Source organism: Calidris pugnax, unplaced genomic scaffold, assembly GCF_001431845.1.
Source record: "Calidris pugnax isolate Ruff unplaced genomic scaffold, ASM143184v1 scaffold31, whole genome shotgun sequence".
Taxonomy (NCBI): domain Eukaryota; kingdom Metazoa; phylum Chordata; class Aves; order Charadriiformes; family Scolopacidae; genus Calidris; species Calidris pugnax.
In genome coordinates, this window is record NW_015090786.1 from 2,916,369 (window position 1) to 2,936,792 (window position 20,424).

Here is a 20,424-nt window from a genome sequence, read left to right on the forward strand (position 1 = left end):
CTTGAAGTGCTTGCAGTTAATTGTTGGGGTTTATCCAGGGAGGTAAGCTGGTTGCTTGACAAGATCTAAAAGCAGAACATCATTGTATAAACAGATAGGAAGAAGCCATATGAATCTCTGAAAGTTCATTTAATGTTAAAAGCTGAAGGCCAGCCAGGAATAATACATGTCCTTTAGTGTTAACGTCTTCAAATGTATTTTAAAATCCTGGATCCCAGGAAGTTGTCTGTTGAACTTCTTTTTCTTCATAACAGATAATTTCGTCTCCAATATTGAATTCTATATACTTGTCCAAGCTCAATCCACAATCCATACCGGTTTTTATTACCTGGACATCATCTTTATGATGCTTCAGTGACGATAAAGATCCTACAAAGAGAAAGTGTGTCAAAGGAAGAGCGCCCACTGACATCACAGCATAGAAGGGTTTGGTTTGACTTTTTTACAGAATTAATGTTTTGGGCTTGTAGTACAAAATGAAAGCAAGGAAATGTAGGGATTGTGAGCATTCGGAGCTCATTAAAGCCAGACATCAGTCCTTTTCAGCAGGTAAATCCTGTGATGCTCCTGCTTCCCTGCCAGAGTGGGCGGTGAGGGAAGGGTCTGTGTAACAATAAAATGGCATTTTGCAGCTTTTTTCTAGTTGGGAGTGACTCCAGCCATCCTAAATAGCATATGGGATTGCTCTGCAATGGGATGTGTACATCCTACACTAACTCCACAGGAAACTGGCAGTGTCTAATACTGAATACAAATAAGCAAATAGACGTTTTGTGGCACTCTCACTTACCTTTCCAAATAACATTCCCATTACGGAGTAACTTAAATTTCATTTTTTTGTCTAGCAGCCCCTTCTGTACTCTGCACCCAGCTACTGGAATTTTGTTTTTTCCTACTGTTACAGAAAAGATGTCGAGAACAGAAGCTTCCCCTAAAACAAAAAAGTAAAGTATGAAGTACATGAGAATAACAAACCAGCAGTAAATACAAGCAAGCTACAGAGCATCAAATAATTGGTACAGTAAGAAGGCTTCACTGGCGAAGAAACTTTAGGCCACATTGCAAAGCAAAAAAATTAACAGTGAAAACTCACCTATTGTATTCTCGGCCACAGATGGGGGCAGTCTGCTATTTAGCTCATCTTTCAAGTCTTCAATAAGTTTGTAGATGATATTATGAAGTTTAATTTTTATTCCCTTTTTAGCAGCCAGCTGTTTAATACTGTCATTGGCTTTCACACTGAATCCAAATACCACACCTGAGAGATAAACAACAGGCAAGTGATGGCTACAAGAGATCACACTCTAAATAGAAAGTGAAAGTGTCTGCAGTGCCTATTCCATGGTGTTGGACTTGCAGCACAGGTTAGAATTAGCAGTCAGCAATACAAGAAACACAGAACCTTTTACTGTCACTTCCCTTTTAAGGAGGGACCATTTACTTCTCCCCCTGTTGCCCATCAACTGCTACTAACCTTGCATCAAAACAAACGGCTCAGAAGAACCCTCACAGAAAGCTCCCTGATGACAGAACTGGAGATACCAAGGCAGAAGCTAATGCTTACATACAGCTCACCACAGCTTAAGTACAGGGACAGGGACCTCCCATTTTGGGCTGGAGAAACAGAAACAACAGGAACTCTAAATCATTCTCATCCAAGTGTGGACTATGGCAGGTCCAATGACCCCCCAACCTCTCCAGCAGGTGAGAATTCCGGGGTACAAACGGGAACAAGTCCTGACACAGTCCTTCCAACCGCCTCCCTCAGTACAGGACATTCTTTGGTCATCTACTTTTCTAGCTTTGCCCTGTTTGAGCACCGTAAACCAACCTGAGCCAAGAGTCTAACCTTAACAAGTCAGTGACTGGCAACAGCTTGTCAGAGTCCTTCCATTTTCATGAGATTTCTAGCCTTCCTCGCCTGCACTACCATTCGATATTAAACATTTTTAAGATACACATACGTTCACCTTATTGATGTTGCTAATTATTGAGAAAACAAAACTAGAATGAGACCTACCCATTTCAATAAAGAGTTCGTACTAACTGTAAATTGAATTTTTAAACACACTCACCATTAAATGCTTCAGCAAGACTTATATCAGTTTCACTGATATCTCCCAGTCCAAAATGGATGATATCCAATTTGCACTCATCCTCAGCATCATAGCTGTCCAGAATGTTCAGAATAGCTTCTATGGATCCATCCACATCACCTGTGTGTACAAATGGAGGTGCTGCTGACTTTGTACATGGCAAAGAAACACTGAAGCAGAACTAATGGAATGACAACTCCACGCTATGCAACATAAAACCTTCCGACATCTGTCATTCTTACTATATTTTCAGTAGTGTGTTAAAACACATCTAACATGGGATGTCAAATCAAGTTCCTCCTGTACCACTTTAACCAATACATAATTGTTCTTGTCCTCCATTTTGCTGAAGCAGTACTGCCGCTCATAGAGCTTGTATTTTGGTCTTTTTTTTTTTTAAATTTTTATATATAGAGAGGCACTTGTATGGGTTTTACTCAGGAGTTCCTGGGTAAGGGGGGTTGGCTCCTACATTTTCCTGTTACTCTGGCCCTGCTGGAAGCACATCCTCCTGACCACTGGATGTTTTCTGAAGCCCCTCCTCTTACTGAGAGAAGTTCAAGAATCCCCTCAGTTTTAAACTGACCAAACTTCTGGTAACAGAAGTTTTGCTAACAGCTTAGAGCTATGCTTCAGACTGAGCATTTGAGAAGCACAAAACCAGAACAGGACATCACCTTTAACGATTACCGATAGCACATTTTTGTCCATCTCTGTTCTTTCTTTTGGCTTTGAAAACATTAGATGCTTATTGGCCTTGTACAGCACCGCCTTCCTCTGTCTCCAGGTCAGATGGGCCAGCTTCTGTTGCTTCTTCTCATATTCCATCCTGTGCTCCTTTTGCCTTGCTTCAATAACTTCCTCATCCCTTTTCATCCTCTCCTGTTGTTCCACATAGGTTCTCCAAGACACAACTTCATGCGCCCTTTGCTGGGCAGAAAGAGACAGAAACATTACCTTCCAAAGCATGGCACCAAAAGCCTCCACATTAATGTAGTTTCATCTTTTGCACCTTCTCTACAGGCTCATTCATTTTTGTTCACACTTAGCAATAGATTTCACTGCAAATGAGTGAGCACAATAGCTTCCTCCCTGGGCTATAACAGCATGACTCAAGGCTGATTTTTAGGGTGTCTCTGCATTGCAGAAGAGTAAATTATTTTTCATTCTTTATTGTGATATTTGTCCAGCTCCCACAACACCTATTTCAAGCTCTATTTTATGCATATTATTTTGTCAGAAACTAGTTCTCTCGTTCTAAAATTAAAACGCTGATATCAGTAAGTACTGGATTGTTCTCCAGGTAGGATGATAGTGCGATCATATAAAGGAAAAAGTCTTCTGTGCCTTTAGAAAGGGAACACGTTAGAACGTAACAGCAGAAGCCATTGAGGACTACAGCCACTGCAAACAAAGCCTGGAGGAAGGCAGGATGACCATGAGAAGCAAAAGCATAAACCAAAGGTGACTCATCTTTCATTCCAGAGGCAGCCTGCTTTCTTTGTGTGATTGTAAAGCAGGTTACTCCGGATGGATGCATAGAGATAAGAAGCCCAGCAGGGGAGAGGTGGGGGCAATGGGAAATAAAGAGGCAAATAAGGGAAATAGCAAAGAGGGAAATAAAAATCCTTATCCCTCTTACAGAACACTTAGCTCTCTTAACACCCATGCTCAGCCTTCATCTTCCATCAGATTACCCAGGTTATTTAGAATGAAAGCTATCACTTGTTTTTTTCTCAGCTCCTTCCCATCCACCTTACTGAGAGTAAGTTTTCCATTAAGGAATTCCTCCCATACCTCAGATTCTACTTCAAGGATTTCATCTCCCGCTGAAGGGACTTCCTTCCAGCCCATGATTTCCACTGGGATGCCTGGAGAGGCTGCCTCTACAGCTTTGCCGTTCTCATCAAACATGAAACGCACTTTTGCCCAGGTCTTCCCTGCAACCAGAACAGAGCCTTTTCTCAGAGTTCCTCTTTGGATGATGGCTGTGGTAACTGGACTAGTGAAGAGCAGAGGAAAAAAAATAACAGAAAAAGTGACTCTTCCTGTTTTCACAGTTAGTGTAGGTTAGCAAACACAACGCAGAATGTACTTGTGATCAATCACAGGCAGAACATTCGTGTGGCACATTTTATTAGAGTGGTAATAAAATTTTAAAGTCACTTGCAAAAAGCCCCAAACCTGTCCCATACTCATTTTATTTCTGCAGATCAATGCAAAAGTTGGCATTTGTGAAATCCGCGACAGACTGATTTAACGCATTAAGTGACACCCCACTCCAAAATAAGCCCAAACCCCAACAACTTTCTAGAATTCAGTTAATTTTTAAAGAGAGCAAACACACCTTGTTTAGAGAAAACCCGCAAAAGGACTAGAATATTTTAAAGAATAAAACGTCATGTTACACACAATTTGCCAAAAACTATATATGTATTATGACTGTCAACTTCATCATTCCTACTTTTTAATGGCATTTAAAAAAACCACATCCATTGTAGCATTTCAAACTATTTCCTGTGCTTACAGGATTTTATTTCAGTGATATGATGAATTTTGCCCTATGGGTTCTTTTTTCTGGCTATCAAGCTGGACAGTAACACACCAGCCTTTAGTTACAAACCCTGCAAAGAAACCGTTATAGTTTTATTTAACAACAACGTTCAACTTAACATAACATTCAACATAAATATGAGGTACAAACCACCTGAACAGTATCTCTGTGTTGTTACAAATTGCTTCATTAAAGCTGTAAAGGCAACAGATTACCTACCCTTTCCCTTTGTCTTTGCGAGACTCAATTATGGTCCCCTCAACCAGCCCGGTGGAATCTGCCTTCAGTTCCAACATCTCCGCTAAAGCCACCGTTGCTTCTGCTAAAACCATCAGGTTTTCACCCTGCATAAAACCATATACACAAAAATACAGAGAGAATAAAGGAAGTACCCAAATAAATTAAGATCAGAAGTTGAAATCCTACTGCCAAATTCCCCCATTTAATTCGTAGCTTGTAACAATGCAGTACAGTCCAGCAGAGCAGATCCCTTTGCCTTCAAGGCAAGAAGTCACTAAAGTAATGAACTCTTAATTAGACTGCTGCACAGCCAGTCTATAACCCACAAAACATTAGGAATGACAGTTTTCTTGCTTCTCTGTTCATAGCATCCGAGTTAAGTATGCAGAAAAAGACCCTGCAATATTCTGCTACAAGTATATTAGGAATGCAAATTTAAAAAAAAAACACCACCCCACAAAACACCTAAACAGCCAAATTGAAACTTGGTGACACCTACCACCCAGTCAAGACTCCCAGACAACGAGACAAAACTGTTGGTCTGGTTTTTTGGGGTTTTTTTTCCCCTTTGTTCTAATTACATTTTATTTTCGAGACCAGATAAAACGAGGTAGCTGTCAGCAGATACAGATCTACAAGACAACAACAGGATCTACAGGGACACAGTATGTGCTACAGAGGTAAATGGAGAACCCATTTTTATGTGTGCCTATTTTAAAGCGTAAGGGGATGACTTCAAAAGGTCTTGTGTTTTTTTGGTGTGGTTTTTTTCCCCTTTGTTCTAATTACATTTTATTTTCGAGACCAGATAAAACGAGGTAGCTGTCAGCAGATACAGATCTACAAGACAACAACAGGATCTACAGGGACACAGTATGTGCTACAGAGGTAAATGGAGAACCCATTTTTATGTGTGCCTATTTTAAAGCGTAAGGGGATGACTTCAAAAGGTCTTGTTGAACTTGTCTGAAATTTTAGGAAATTTAGAAAGACAGCAATAAGGCTAAGATACTGCTGCATCAGTTTGGACAAAGCTGCTTTGGCCACCACAAAACTGAACTTCAGATTTTAGTTCAGTTTTTAGCTATCAATTGTTTGCAAGGATAAGATGGTAAATCCTGTGTTCCTGCGATTAGGCATGTGTTAGGAAACTATTTATTTACCCTTGTTTGTATTTTTCTCTTCATGCATATAGCATTATCTCCAACCATGACTTTGCACTGATTTCACATAATGAGCAAATATATGAAGAAACAGCAATTAGAATGAAATATCCACTAAATTTCCAGAAGAAAAACGACGTACTATTGCTCCCAGAAGGTCTGAGCTTAAAATATGATAGGGACATGTTTCAAATAATTCCGGTGAGAGCCAGCACCACTTAGATTATGGTAAGGTGTCAAATACCAGGAAAATGAGCATTTTATTTTCCAGCTGCCAAATAAAAATGCAGCTGTATGCACATATTAGACACCCATGAAGACCATCATTTTTTTCCACCAAAGCTTTACCTTGAGTGCCGAAATATTTACAGCTTGAACATCACCTCCAAACTCTTCACAGACCACATCGTGAGCCAGCAATTCCTTCTTTACTCTTTCAGGATCTGCTTCAGGTTTGTCACATTTATTAATTGCAAGAATAAGAGGAACTAAAAAGAGAACAAAAAAACCCTCGTTACCAACCTAGCCAAAACTTGCTGCTAGTAGCACAACTGAAATAAAAGGTGAAAGTTATGACCACTTAGAACAAATCACCTCACTTGGTGCCTATCAAACAGTCATCAAGATCTGAGCTACCATGAGTAAGCTGGAGAAGTTATCCCAGTAGGAAAGGGAATAAAAAAAAGCAGTAAGTCCACACACACACCCCTACAAGTGCTTTTCTCACAAAACTGCAAGTCCTGCAAAATATTAGTATTTTAATTACCTTTATGTACTACTGCAACATTCAGTATATTTTCAAATACCCTCCTAGGGGAGAAGGAACATGACTACAATTATCACTTCCTAAATTCTGTGGATTCCAGTTCAAGGAGCTTCTTTGGAGGTCAATAAACGTTTGCAAAGTGCTCATTATTTGAACAGCGTAGTAACACATACCTTTGTGTATATTAACTTTGTGTACTGGGCTTGCCACTCGCTTCCAAATGTAATATTAACAAGTGAAACCCCGTACCTCCTGCATTTTTAGCATGTTGAATGGATTCTATGGTTTGCTGCATAACTCCATCTTCTGCCGCTACAACCAGTATGACGATGTCAGTAACATGGGTACCTCTTGCGCGCATGGCTGAAAAAGCTGCATGGCCAGGAGTATCAAGGAAAGTTATCTTTTCCCCAGAAGGCAAATGCACTGTGAACAAACGTATACAGTACATTTTAAAATCAACATTTCACATAGCTTCACTTGACCTATTGTAAATCAAGAACTTTTTTTTAATAATAATGACATGCTATATACAGTACATTTTTAAATCAACATTTCACATAGCTTTACTTGACCTATTGTAAATCGAGCATCACTCCTTTAAGAACTTTTTTTTAATAATAATGACATGCTTTTGGCAGACACAATGGTTGGCATGGAGCTCAAAGCTGCTTTTAACTCCTCAGGAAAGGAAGTGTGTCTTGGGATCTTTCATAATCCAAAACAATTTAAATACGATTTCAACTGCACAGACAATCCACTTCAAAGTTCCATCTGCATAGTTACGGCAGTTATCACAAGTTATGACTTCCTATTTCTCTGCTTTCATATGAACTGTTTATATTGCAACATTTTCCCCCAGTAGACTGGCAGCAAGTCAACCCATCACATAAGACAGAAAACTGTTTAATAGACACGGCACGTACACTTGGGTCATACCAAGGAAAGCACCAATGTGCTGCGTGATGCCTCCTGCTTCCGTTGATGCCACTTGAGTTTTTCGTAGGCTGTCAAGTAAGGTCGTTTTTCCATGATCAACGTGACCCAAGATAGTAACCACCGGGGGCCGTGGGGTCAGTACCACTGGGTCTGCAGGAGGCCTACAATCAGAACCAAAACATGTTTTGGAAATACCAAAAAAGTTCACTGAGTGACACGCGTGCCCATTATAGCTAACGAAGAGACATTTACCAGAACCCAGTGATGAAGAGGTGAGCCCAGATTCTCCCCAATGCAATCACAAATCCAACCCACACCACACCGTTAGCCCTCTTGGTCTTACTGCTGCATCGGTTAATACTGCAACTCAGTACATCAAAGAACTAGCTTTTCTTCAGAAAACAGCATAGAAAAAGTTCACCAAAACCAAATCAAATAGGAGTATCAGTTTTACGGCCAAAGAAATAAAAATAGTAAACCTTACCTTTTAAATATTAACAGATTGTGACTATATCAGGTATTATTGACATAACATCAGGACAAAGAAAATAGTGTACCCAAAAAGCACTTGCAGAAACAGGCAGGATAAAAAGAGCCAAAAAGAACAGTTCACGACTTACCTTTTCACAGCATCTGTGTTTTCTCTTTCTTTTTCCTCTTTCAGTTTGGCTGATTTATACTTCATTCCTGATTTTTTAACAACTAGCTTGATATGGTCTTCATATAAGATGGAATCTGGTTCTAGTGAATCAAGGTCAATGTCTGTGTATAGCAGCGCTTCATAAATATGATCTGAAGAAAAGATAAAGGGATTTAACAATTACAGCCACAAAAACACGTGGGACATTAAAAACCCAAAATCTACACACTTCATGCAGCTTAGGACTTTTTCATTAGCAGTTTATATTGTGCTAATGTTTGATTCACCAAGCATTTTTACTTCTGTTAGATTTATCTAAAAGTTCCTGTTACGCTACATATTTGCAGAGAAGAACTTAATTCAGAAACGTTTACTGAAAATGACTGCCTCATGAGATACTAGATCTTACTTTTCACTTGTTTTTTCATAGCTTATTTTTCCATTAACAAAACAACTGGAACTCATCTAAACCCAAATACCCAATAAATGATTCAAGAAGGAAGGAACTTTGGTAAGTCAGTTCATATGCCACTTTTTTTGGTAGTAGAAACACACAACGTACCGCAGTAGTCTAAAAATTGCTACATGTTGACCTAAGTATCCCTACAAATCTCTCTCAGAAACATACAGACATGACAATGCAAGACATGACAGACTTTTCTGCTTCTCTCCTCATTGCTGAGAGGGGAGTTTGCCAGAAAAAGCACCCAGCTGGATAAAAAAAGAGATCGGACATGGGTGTTATACATGTGTGAAATTACTTCATACGTCAACAGTCAAAACACGCTAACAACCCCCCTAAAACACACCTGGAAACTGGTCAAGCTGAGCCACTGTACAACCAGGGATGGCTCATGGGATTAAAAGCACAAGTTTCCTTCTGTAACCCAGTTGTTAGGGCAATCACAAGTTCTGCTTAGTCACAGTTAATTAAATGACTGCTTTAATGAAATACATATTGCTCCTGAATCCAAGATTCCTGCTCCGAGCTGAGTATCTCAGGGTTGGATTATGGGCTGAAGCTCTTTTGCACCTTCTCTCTTTAGCCACTGGGGTCCAGCTTCAACAAACCAAGGTGCAACTTTTTTCCTTCCAGAATAATTTAGCACTTGGGGAACTCAGTCATAAAGAGCAGCTGACGTGGATCTGAAGCCTTACTGCTGGAGACAGAAGGGAGTCCTGGCTTCCTCTCATTGAAGTGGGAATTTGGACGGCCCAACTTTTTTTTCTATTTAGTCTGCCATTGTGTCTACTAACATTTTCTCTGTTACAGTTACAATCTACCTTGCTAAGGGAGAGATCAGCAACCACTAACTAGTGCCATCATAGACATCTTTGCCTTTACCACTCATCTTACCTGGGAATTTGGATGGCCCAACTTTTTTTTCTATTTAGTCTGCCATTGTGTCTACTAACATTTTCTCTGTTACAGTTACAATCTACCTTGCTAAGGGAGAGATCAGCAACCACTAACTAGTGCCATCATAGACATCTTTGCCTTTACCACTCATGGAAGTGGGATGACAGATTTCAAGTGTCTTGTTTCATTCAAACAACAGAGCAGGTTCTCACCTATGTCTTTACCCATAGCCCGTGCAAGTTCCTCAACAGTCATCTTCTGCCTTATTTCCACTTCACCTTTTGTCAGTGGTATCTTCTTTTTCTTCTTTTTTGTCTCCTACATGGAATTAGACATGTATATAGGAACACATAGCTGGCATAAACTAAGAAATAATAAAAACAACATTAAAAAGACAATGGTCTCAAGCCATATGATGTAAACACATCTTTTTTAGTACAATACAATACTACAATAAGTGAATGACTTAAAATATCATACTAGATATTTAAAACGTACAGCATACTAAATCTGCTTTTCCTTTTTAATTGTCTACAATACTAATGGATTACAATAAGTGAATGACTTAACATATCATACTAGATATTTAAAACGTACAGCATACTAAATCTGCTTTTCCTTTTTAATTGTTCAAAACAAAGGAAAAAAATCAACAAAATAATTTTCATTTTTGTTTGTGATAATTTCCTCCTGCCCCTGCAAGACTCATGATGCTGGTGGTATAAACGCTTTAAGTCAATATTTGAGAGGAAGTCACAATGCAGTCATACATTAAGTACATTTTGTCTATTAAATTTATAACAACTTCTCTATATTCATTAATAAAGCTCTCTTTTTTTGGTAATTAAAATGCTCAAACTGAGCTCTTGTACTTTGAAATTTCACAGAAAATCAGAGATTATTGGACTTTGTTAATTACCTCCTTTGTAGCTAGATGTCTGTGTTGTGATAAGGCAATACTGATTAATTTGTCTTTTTGCCAGAACTGTGGATACAGAAGAACAGACCGCACGGGCTGTGCAGATGACTGCACAGGCTTCCATTGTGCTCTGTTAACTCTTCTGTAGGAGAGAGTACACAGCTGCTGGCGAGCACCACGTAACTGGACCAGTTTTTCAAACTTTAGTATCAACCCTCGATTCATTTCCTTACTGAAAACACAAAGAACACATTGAAATCAGTCTCAAAGCTGGAAGATACTCTTTCATATGATAATGCAGACAGGAACACAAGGCACAAATGTTATTGTTTCAAAACAGGCTTTTTAATGCTGAAGAAACTGAACTATATAGTAACTGTCCCAGTTTTTCAGTTTCCTGAAGTGCTTCACCTTTCTTCACTGTCCCACTGCAGACACACAGATCACCACAGCCTACAAATCTTCCACCTATCTCCACTGATCTTTAATACAAACTTCTGAAGTCCCCATTTCCAGTTCTTGGATGCTACCTAGAAAAGGAGAGACATTTGCACTCCTCATGCTATACTGGTAAGAGTTACCCAGGTGCAACCTACCTCTCTAAGCCCGTAAAACACACTTGCAAAATGCCACTTAGAATCATAGAACGGTTAGGGTTGGAAGGGACCTTAGAGATCATCGAGTTCCAACCCCCTGCCCTGGGCAGGGACACCTCCCACTAGAGCAGGTTGCTCCAAGCCCCATCCAGCCTGGCCTTGAACACCTCCAGGAATGGGGCAGCCACAGCTTCTCTGGGCAACCTGTTCCAGTGCCTCACCACCCTCACTTACATGAGCATATACTACCACTAAAAGACTGCAGCACTGTAGTAATACCAGTGTTGGCACACGGGCAGAGATGTCCTCTGAGGCTAAGCCCTGGCTTAGCAAATAAGCTTTCCAAGATGCTTCTGTCTGCTCATCTCACATCTTGTTTTAAACATCTTAACTTCGAGTCATTTTGGCTAACTACCCAGTAGAAAAGTCTCCCGTTCGAACTCTTCTCCTTGTTCAGAGCTGCTTATTTTCTCCTTCTGCTCAGCGATGCCATTCTCTGTACCTTCCACGACTTCTCTCACAGGTGGCTTTGTACCATCTCCCAAGCAGCTCCGAATGACTGAAATGCTGTCAATTCCTCCCAGAATGCCTGCGGTGCCTTTAAAAACTCTCCTCTATCCGGACACCCGCAGGAAGCGAGCAGAGGACAAACTAACCAACCAAAACCAACTACTACTGCTACAGACAACGCCGAAGGGGCGGGATCGGTGAAGCCGAGGCCCCCTCAGCAGCTGCTACAGGACGCTGAGTGCAGGGAGAGCGACATAAGGGGCCAGGCGAAGCCGGAGAAGCTCCCAGAGGAGAAACCCACGCCAGGCTGCTCCCGGCAAAGGACCCCTCCGCCGGCGGCCCGCCCCCCTCTGACTCCTACCGCCCATCCTTGGGGCCTCTACCGCAAATCAACGCGCGTCGTCCCCACACACACACACACCCCCCACAGCGGGGACACCACCGCCACCTCAGAAACCGCCTCACCCTGCTGCCAGCGGGACTACACCGCTGTCAGCCCGCCGAGCTCCCGCAGCCGCGGCCTCCCCCCTTCCCGCACCGCGGCGGCTTCGGAGCTTTTAAATATATATATATATATATAAAAATATACAGACACACACACTTGAATTTGGTTTTCTCCTCTCTAACAGGAGGGAGTAGCTTTTCTTTGCGATGCCCTCCCGTCCGCCTCCAATCTAAAGCTTTCTCCCTTGAAAAACGGGAACTAGAGGGTCGCTTTTGGGGGCGTTAACGACTGTTGAAAAGGGGTCATGATCTTTGGAGGCCGCAGATCAGCTTTTTATTGAGAGTTCTTTCATCAGTTGGAGGGGACCTCAGGAGGTGTCCAGTCCCAACCCCTCGGTTCAGGGTTAGCTCTGAGATCAGACCAGGTTCCTCAGAGCTTTATCCGTTCTGGTCTTAAAGACTTCCAAAGGATGGACCCTGTGCGACCTCTTCACCAGGAAAAGTAAAGACAATACTGTTTCTGCCAGTCCAGACACAAGTTTTGAAAGATTCATGTCTGTGGAGGCCATCGACATGTAAGTCTGATAATGCTTTTTGTGTGTATGGCATCCCAGGTGCTGTGTTTGCTCATACTCCTAGACTTTTCATGAATAAATTAAAATATAGTGATATCTTCCCTGGAAATGTTCAAGGCCAGGCAGGATGGAGCTCGGAGCAGCTTGGTCTGGTGGCAGGTGTCCCTGCCCAGGGCAGGGGCGTTGGAACTGGACGGATGATCTTTAAGGTCCTTTCCAACCCAAGCCATTCTGTGATTTGCTGATTCTGTGATTTAACGTGGCTGATTGTTTTAAAGGTCTAATTTGGCATTTCTACAATAATATCGCTTAATGAGCCAGGGGAAAGAAAGAGATTTAAGATGAAGCTCTGTCCAAGGGGGCTATTTGACAAGGAAAGAGACAGATTGCCTGAAGAAACACCAAAACGTGCCCAGCCCTGAAGCTCTGGGGGTTTAATTTTCCTTATCCTTTCCTCCTGCAGGTGTACCCCGTGCACAGCCACCAGCACCCCCTCACCCGCCTCCCTCCGGAGCCGCTCTCCGCCAGCACCGCCCGCCGCCACCTCACGGCGCTGCCCGGCGGAAGGGGCGGCCATGGCGGCGCTCCCGCCCCTCACCCGGCCCCGCACCAGGCGAGAGGGAGATGGCGGCGCCGCCGGAGCTGCGGGAGGCGCTGGAGCAGCGGCTGCGGGACCTGGGCATCGCCGCCGTCACCGCCGAGCACCCCCAGGTAGGGGCCGCCCCCTCTTCTGGCATCATCCGGGTCCTCCCGAAACCCGGAATGAAAATTCTCCCTCCCACCAGGGTAGCGCGGGCTGCAGGGCGGTTTTAGGCCTTAGTTGTCAATATGGGATTTCTCTGTTGGTCCTACACACGCTGGGCCTGACAGAATGTTTTTGGGTACTTTTGGGCCGTTCGCCCCCCGTCCCCCAGCTTCCCTTTTCCCCCTCAGTTCTTCCTATGGCCCATCCAATTCTTCACCACGGAGTCACCAGCCTCCAAAGTTCCTTTCACTCTCAGTGAAAAATGCACACACCGCACCATTCCTGTCTGCCTGGGGTGGGTCTGCAAAAAGGACTCCTCTCAGCGCTGCCTTTTTGTATTTTTAAAGTGCAATATTCTTGCAACACAAGTGATTCGGAAAGTAGGCAGGAGCCATATGTCACTTTGTGTTCCTTTAAAACATCTTCATAAAAGGGTACAGTTTTGAGGCTGAGTGTAACCTTTGGGATTTTCTAAGGATTTAATAAAAGATACCTGCCAGGACACATCTAAAAGTCTAATGGGAAAAAGTCTCACACTACCCTGACTATATTTTCCAGGTGTTCACCGTTGAAGAAATGATGCCCCATGTCCAACATATGAAAGGAGGTCACAGTAAAAACCTGTTTCTTAAAGACAAAAAGAAGAAAGGGTTCTGGCTGGTGACTGTTCTGCACAACAGGCAAGTCAATTTAAATGATCTTGCTAAAAAACTGGGTGTTGGAAGTGGAAACCTAAGATTTGCTGATGAAAACGCCATGCTGGAAAAGCTAAAAGTGGGCCAGGGCTGTGCGACACCTCTAGCCCTCTTCTGTGACCAGGGAGATGTGAGGTTTGTGCTGGATGCTGGCTTTCTGGAAGGTGGCCACGAAAAGGTGTATTTCCATCCGATGACAAACTCTGCAACCATGGGCTTAAGCCCCGACGACTTTTTGAAGTTTGTGAGATCTACAGGCCATGATCCCATCATCATACATTTTGATGAAGACATTCAGTAGATGAAGTTTACTTTTCTATTATCAGGCATAGATTTTGTAGAGCAAAACTGGTGAAAAGTCTCATTACAAATAAAATTTGGGGGAGGAAAGCTTACTCCTTTATTTTTTCAATTGTGTACGTTTATATTGTATAATCTGGTGAGAAAAAAAAAATACTGTCTTCGGGTTATTAAAAGTTTAACAGAATAGTCTCAAAAAGACAAGACATGTTTGCAATCTACCATTAAGTAACCAGAACTAGAAAAGGCATTATTTGAATAATGTTATACTGTTTATTAATAAAACGGATAAAACTGGAACTTTCCATGTGTGGTACTGGCCTTGAAGGTTTAAACTTAACATCATTAAGAAATAACAAGTTAACTTAAAAGTTATAAAATATTTGTCAATACATACAGGACAGAGATGTCTAAAATTGTGCATCTGAACTCATTTACCCCCTTCTACATGTTGCTTTATTATTTTTACCTAGAAATAACCCCAACTTGGCTACCCTACAGAAAACACATTTGATTGTCTAGGTTTTTAGTTGCATTTTCACTTTCACAGTATCCTCCCCTTGCAAAATAATTAAGCCTTCTGGTAATGGGCTCGTGAGGACAGGTGTGACCCATCTAGTGCCTCCCCACGAGGCAGGGCAGGGGGTGAGCCCGGTACCTGCCTCCCTCCTGGCAGAAGAGCACCAAGGAACAACGTCACTGGGGGTTCCTGACCAGGTGTAGTACGTCCTGCTGACACCTGGGAGGAAAGTTAATAAAACCTGAAACTGCATTCACTTTCGTGGGCAATTTCTACAGATTCACGAACCCGCGGAGGACGTGCAACTTCTCTGCTCCACCACACCCTTAGCCAGCGCCTACAGCAATGGGAAGAATGGTACAAGAAGTAGCTGTGCTTGAGCTTCTCCCTTCAGGAGAAGGGGACCGCACGTACAAAACATCTGTGTGTGTAAGAGGTTGAGGGGAGGCTGATTTGGCTTTCAATAGAGAATATATATTTAGTACTATCACAAGAACAAGAACGGTACATTCTCAACATTAAATTTCTAATCTAATTCCTTCTCCTCTCCTGCCTATCCGAATAAAACGCAAACAGATTTTGTGTTGAAGACAGAAGCAGCAGAAACTCCATGAAGGCCCGTGTGTGCGCTGCACCAACGAGTACACACACACCACCCAGAGACGGGAGCAGTGAAAGCGAGGGACAAAACCCAAAGAGGATGGGGAAAAGGGCTTTTGAGCACAGCCTAACAAAAATGTCATGTACAAACTATGCCTGAAGGCAAGCAAACAGTGGGAACACAAGTTGAGACAGAATGGAAATAAAGAAGACAGAAGAGTGCAAAAAAACCACACAAAAGGGCTTGCAATGTTGGATTACTATTCGCTACTGCATCATGCTAAAGGATGCAACACGAACGATGAGAAAGGGAAACACTTAAAAAAAAAAACCAAAAACCAAGGCAAAAATGAGCCAATTTGACTCAGTTTCATTCTATATGGCCGAGACAGTTCTATGAGAACATCAACAGTTGTGTGCTGGGTGGTTTTTTTCCTCCTATTAAGAAAGTGGAATCTTCTACAGAATGAGCAACTACCATTAACTATATAAAGAAAAAGCCTCTTCTAGGGCAAGGCAAGTTAGTTCCCAATGATCCTTACCATGGTTTCCTTCATTTCTGAAGGATTTGGCACCTGTTCTCAGAGATGTGAGCTTAACAACAGAATACATCACCATACAGCCGTTTAAAATTCTCCCGCCTTAGAAGGGCCCAAAGCAACCCCACCTATAGGGACAGTTGTCTCAAATGGGAAAGAATTGACCTAAAAACGTTGAATGAATAGGAAGAGTCACCGGAAAGATGTCCAGATACATGTGAATTTGTATTTGTTATTAAATAAAAGCCTGAAAGGAACATCTGGTATTTGGGAATATTGGGTGGATTACTGAAGTCTGGATTGACAAATGCGTTACTGAATTAGCTAGATATAATTAGCTCAGATACAGCCTTATATGTCTTTACAAGTAAAATTTATCCTACCCTCTGCCTGCCACTCCCTCTCCCCTGAAGGTTTCTTCTTTGTGGTACCCTAAAATCCTTTATCGCTTAAAAAAAAATTAAGTTTGACTTGTCAATGTTTTTAAATCCAGAAAGCTTTAAATGCAAAAAATTGTTTTAAAGACATGCACGTTAGCAGTTTACTATGCTTCATGAATCTCAAAAATCTGTACTGTGTCTGTCCTCAGAAGAGATTCTGAGACTCGTCTTGGCAAAAATAAAGACCAAGCAAAATCAAAGCTTCAAATATTACATTTAGCAGATCTATAATGACTCTTTTTTGTATCTACTTATGAAATTAGTGTCTTTTTGTAAAAAATAATATCAAAATAGTGTATAGTTAAAAGCTACACAGATCTACACAAATAAAGAACACACAACAAACAACACACTGTCCAGAAAAATTCTGCTACAGTTTTATGGGTTTCCTTCTGGAAGAAATACTGAACACAACAACAACTGACCACAACGCCATCACTTAACACCAACATCCTGCCAGCAACAGCAGGTTCCAGGAAATGTGTGTTTAAATGTACACACAAAATAAGAATAAAAGTTATTTGGTTTGGCATTTTAATAACATCATTAATAAATGTATACAATGGCAAACATTAAAAAAAAAATCAATATGTAAAGGAAATTACAGTTTTAAATAAGAGTTTTAAAGTTTTGTTTCACACCTAGGTACATTCCTTTAAGGCAGTTTCATTAATATCAAAGCATTATTTACATAAATATTATCACCTAACTCTAAAAATCATACATGAGCTCCTTTGTTGAGGCTGCATCATGTCTTGGAAAAAGTTTAGAAACAATAGGTGTTGGGAATGTTACTAAAATCTCAGCAGACTATCAGAAAAGTAAATAAAAATTATATATTGTATAGTACTACAACCTCTTGTCATCTTGAACTAGCAGTGACAGATTTGGCAACTCTTGCAGTAAAAAGCTGTGTGTACACTCTTGTAGGCTCTCCAACAGCTGCTGTGTTCTTTCCCTAGGAGTTCGTGTTTCAGAAAATGTGAAGCGGCACCCATATTAAATTTATGCTTTTATTTTAAGGGCACAGACTGGAAATATTAAAGGAAAAAGAAAATAATCTAAAAATCGTCAGAGCACAGAGACCCTCCTGACTGCTCTTCGGCTCTGAAACTTCTTTGCAAAAGAAACTGCTGGGAGAAGTAGATTCCAATCTCTGAAATGTAAATATATGCCTGGTGCTGCTTTTTGGCTAATTTAGCAAATGGAACCCAAAATCCCACTCCGGCCTCAGTACTGATACAGACAAAGTGGGTCAAGTCCTGTTACAATGGCCCAGATGGGCACTAGCCAGGGCTCTGGCACACAAACCTGACCCACGCTGGGCTCTGCCCGAGCAGGGTGAATTCTGTCCCCAAACTCCTGCCAGTTCTCTCATACAGAGAAACTTTGCTTCGGTTTTTTGGATGAGGGGGTTCATTTCTAACACACGTTATCAGTTAGATAGTAGCTGTAAAGCTTCTGACTACACCCTGGCGTTTTTGGATGAGGGGGTTCATTTCTAATACACGTTATCAGCTAGAGAGTAGCTGTAAAGCTTCTGACTACACCCTGGCTGTGACTGCACAGATGCTTTAAGAAGGCGTAATAATATGCAAAAAGCAAGTGCAGAAGTTGGGACAGGTAATCGTGGACAACTTACTGAACATAGAAAAGAGCTGAGCTAATAAATAAAAAGTCAGGAGGTGTGGGGAGGGCAGGCTGAGTGCCCAGAGAAGGGCCTGCCATGCCATCACGGCTGTACGCCGCTCCGGCCTGACTCCCAGGGTCACGGAGAATCTACCTCAACACACACAACTGCTCTGATTCGGTGAATACAAACAGCATTTGGCACTACAGTTTAAATCTGTTAATTCAAGACACACATCTTCTTCTAAAAATAGTAACGCTACTCAATGGTTAGGGTTTAATAGCTTAAAAACGCGTTGGTCCTCTGTTGCCAAGAGAGCTAGGAGAATCCAGTCACAACCAGACCCTGAAACGAGCTGGAAAATATAACCTTCCTAATGTTTTTATGGCATTTCAATTCTCTTTCCTAACACCTATGCCTTTAGTAAGGGGCTACCGGCATCCCAGATTTTGCATCTGCCTACAAAATTCTGTAAAGGCAACTTTTCCTTCAGTCCCTATGGCTCTGCCTGGATTGCAGTGCAGGGATAAACCAGGCTCGACCCCAGGTTCTTATTGCTTAGAGTGACTCCCAGAGCACGTCGGGGCTCTGTGGGCTTTGCTTGGTTTTGGGGAAGAAACTCGGCTGCGCCCTGAGCTCCAAGTCCGTACAGGCCACACAAATTACCTGGGTAGAGGCCCATGTTATGTTAATAACTGCAAAAATCACCACTCTTCCACCGAAATCAGTGAAAATCTTGACAGAGATGAAGGGACCAGAAATAGATGCTAGCGTGAGTTGGCTATCAAAATAAATTAATGGATTTAATCAAATACCAGAAATGTCTTCAGAGGAAGAATGGGAATTCTAGATGGTGGAGAGCTGCAAAATTGACTGTATTTTCACTTAAGAAAAATACCCAAAAAACATTTAATTTCTCTGTGAAAACAATCCTAGGCTGAACCAAGTGTTTATAATGTAAACCCAAAACATTCTACTTAGATCTAGATCTTTTAGCACCCTTTATCATAAAAAGTATTTCAGAAGGAAGTCACAAGAAAATTTCCCTTTCTAAAGCTTACTGAACTTTCCTCTTTTTTTTCCCCTTTCTGACAAAATTTCAGGAAAACGAAAAAATGACTTGCCAGTGTGCTTTTGAATCCGTTGAACTGCATTCTCCCTCCAGTGAAAAAAATGACTGTTCCAACTGTCCCTGCCAGCTGGAGACCTCACCCTGCCAGAAGCTGTGTGGCCATGGAAAGGAGCTGCTCCTGCGCCTGCGACCCTGCTGAGAGTGGGAGACGGGACCCTAGGAAGGTTACACAGGTAACTTAACCCTTTAGGAGAGGAATACAAATGTGCTGACTGATCTGTAATACAATGTGATTATGATAACTCGTTTTGGATCTGCTTATCAATTCATGTACGCCTCCTTTGAGCTCTCTGCAAATGCTTTCCAGACAACAAATGTATGCAACCGCTGAACGTACCGATAACATTTGTTGACTTTAATATAAATCAGTAATGAACAAAACGTATTTTACTAATAAAAGATAACCTTTAAGGGGAACTGATTGTAAAATGCATATGATATTATTTACATTTCTTTTTGCCATCAAGAAACCTCCTAAGCCACAATCCACTCATGTCAAAAGACAAACTAAAAAAAAAAAAAACCCCAAACAACCGAACAGTCAATACAGAAACATCGTAAGACAGTCTTATCCTGGAAATGTCATTTGTTGGAAACAGTCTTATATTAAAATAAAAGTTATAGAAAAATCATACCTGACAATTTGCTGTCAGAAACATCTGAACACATATATGCAGAATAACTCGGGAATGTGAAAAACACAAATGACAAACAATTTCTATATAATACGATTATCCCATGACTCCCACTTTCGTTAGTTATCGAACTTTTTCCATATATGTAAACAAATTTTTCTCCTGCAGTATGCAACAAAAATCAGCATAAACTTTTTAAAGAGCAATTTCATGCAGATTATGCTAACCAAATAAGGCAGTGAAGTGCCAGTAAGCTGTGAGGTTTTTGCATCTGTATATACAGTCAATTTCAACAAAATACTACAGCATTTATTTTAGATTTACAGAAGTAAATATAAACTGCTAGTTATGGGGGTTTTTGGCTAATTATTAGCAGAAGCTTAAGC

At 41.4% G+C, this 20,424-nt stretch overlaps 2 protein-coding genes across 5 annotated transcripts; one reads left to right on the top strand and one right to left on the bottom strand.

Moving 5' to 3' along the window:
- Nucleotides 1-110: 110 nt before the first annotated feature.
- On the bottom strand, nucleotides 111-12,285 carry MTIF2 (mitochondrial translational initiation factor 2). 4 transcript variants are annotated; one of them, XM_014966365.1, is made up of 14 exons: nucleotides 12,249-12,285; nucleotides 10,678-10,909; nucleotides 9,971-10,076; nucleotides 8,379-8,550; nucleotides 7,759-7,919; nucleotides 7,069-7,245; nucleotides 6,402-6,541; nucleotides 4,870-4,994; nucleotides 3,894-4,098; nucleotides 2,774-3,026; nucleotides 2,076-2,216; nucleotides 1,094-1,258; nucleotides 791-931; nucleotides 200-369 (listed from the first exon to the last, which is right to left on the bottom strand). In XM_014966365.1, the coding sequence occupies exons 2-14, from the start codon at nucleotides 10,900-10,902 to the stop codon at nucleotides 200-202; spliced, it is 2,181 nt and encodes a 726-aa protein (XP_014821851.1). In that variant the 5' UTR covers nucleotides 10,903-10,909; nucleotides 12,249-12,285. The 4 variants fall into 4 exon arrangements, with proteins under 4 accessions (XP_014821848.1, XP_014821851.1, XP_014821850.1 ...); XM_014966364.1 differs by lacking the exon at nucleotides 12,249-12,285 and adding an exon at nucleotides 11,776-12,173; XM_014966363.1 differs by lacking the exon at nucleotides 12,249-12,285 and adding an exon at nucleotides 11,689-12,173.
- A 91-nt stretch (nucleotides 12,286-12,376) lies between these two features.
- On the top strand, nucleotides 12,377-14,842 carry LOC106902692 (prolyl-tRNA synthetase associated domain-containing protein 1-like). Its single transcript, XM_014966397.1, has 3 exons — nucleotides 12,377-12,802; nucleotides 13,266-13,513; nucleotides 14,106-14,842. The coding sequence occupies exons 2-3, from the start codon at nucleotides 13,427-13,429 to the stop codon at nucleotides 14,541-14,543; spliced, it is 525 nt and encodes a 174-aa protein (XP_014821883.1). The 5' UTR covers nucleotides 12,377-12,802; nucleotides 13,266-13,426; the 3' UTR covers nucleotides 14,544-14,842.
- Nucleotides 14,843-20,424: the final 5,582 nt, after the last annotated feature.

Coding starts and splice junctions, on each gene's coding strand:
- MTIF2 (XM_014966362.1), bottom strand. CDS start 10,902: ATGAATCGAGGGTTGATACTAAAGTTTGAAAAACTGGTCCAGTTACGT. Junction 7,920..8,378: donor AACACAGATGCTGTGAAAAG/GTAAGTCGTGAA, acceptor TTCTGATTGTAG/GCCTCCTGCAGACCCAGTGG. Junction 6,542..7,068: donor ACATGCTAAAAATGCAGGAG/GTACGGGGTTTC, acceptor TTCTCTTTTTAG/TTCCTCTTATTCTTGCAATT.
- LOC106902692 (XM_014966397.1), top strand. CDS start 13,427: ATGGCGGCGCCGCCGGAGCTGCGGGAGGCGCTGGAGCAGCGGCTGCGG. Junction 13,514..14,105: donor TCACCGCCGAGCACCCCCAG/GTAGGGGCCGCC, acceptor TATATTTTCCAG/GTGTTCACCGTTGAAGAAAT.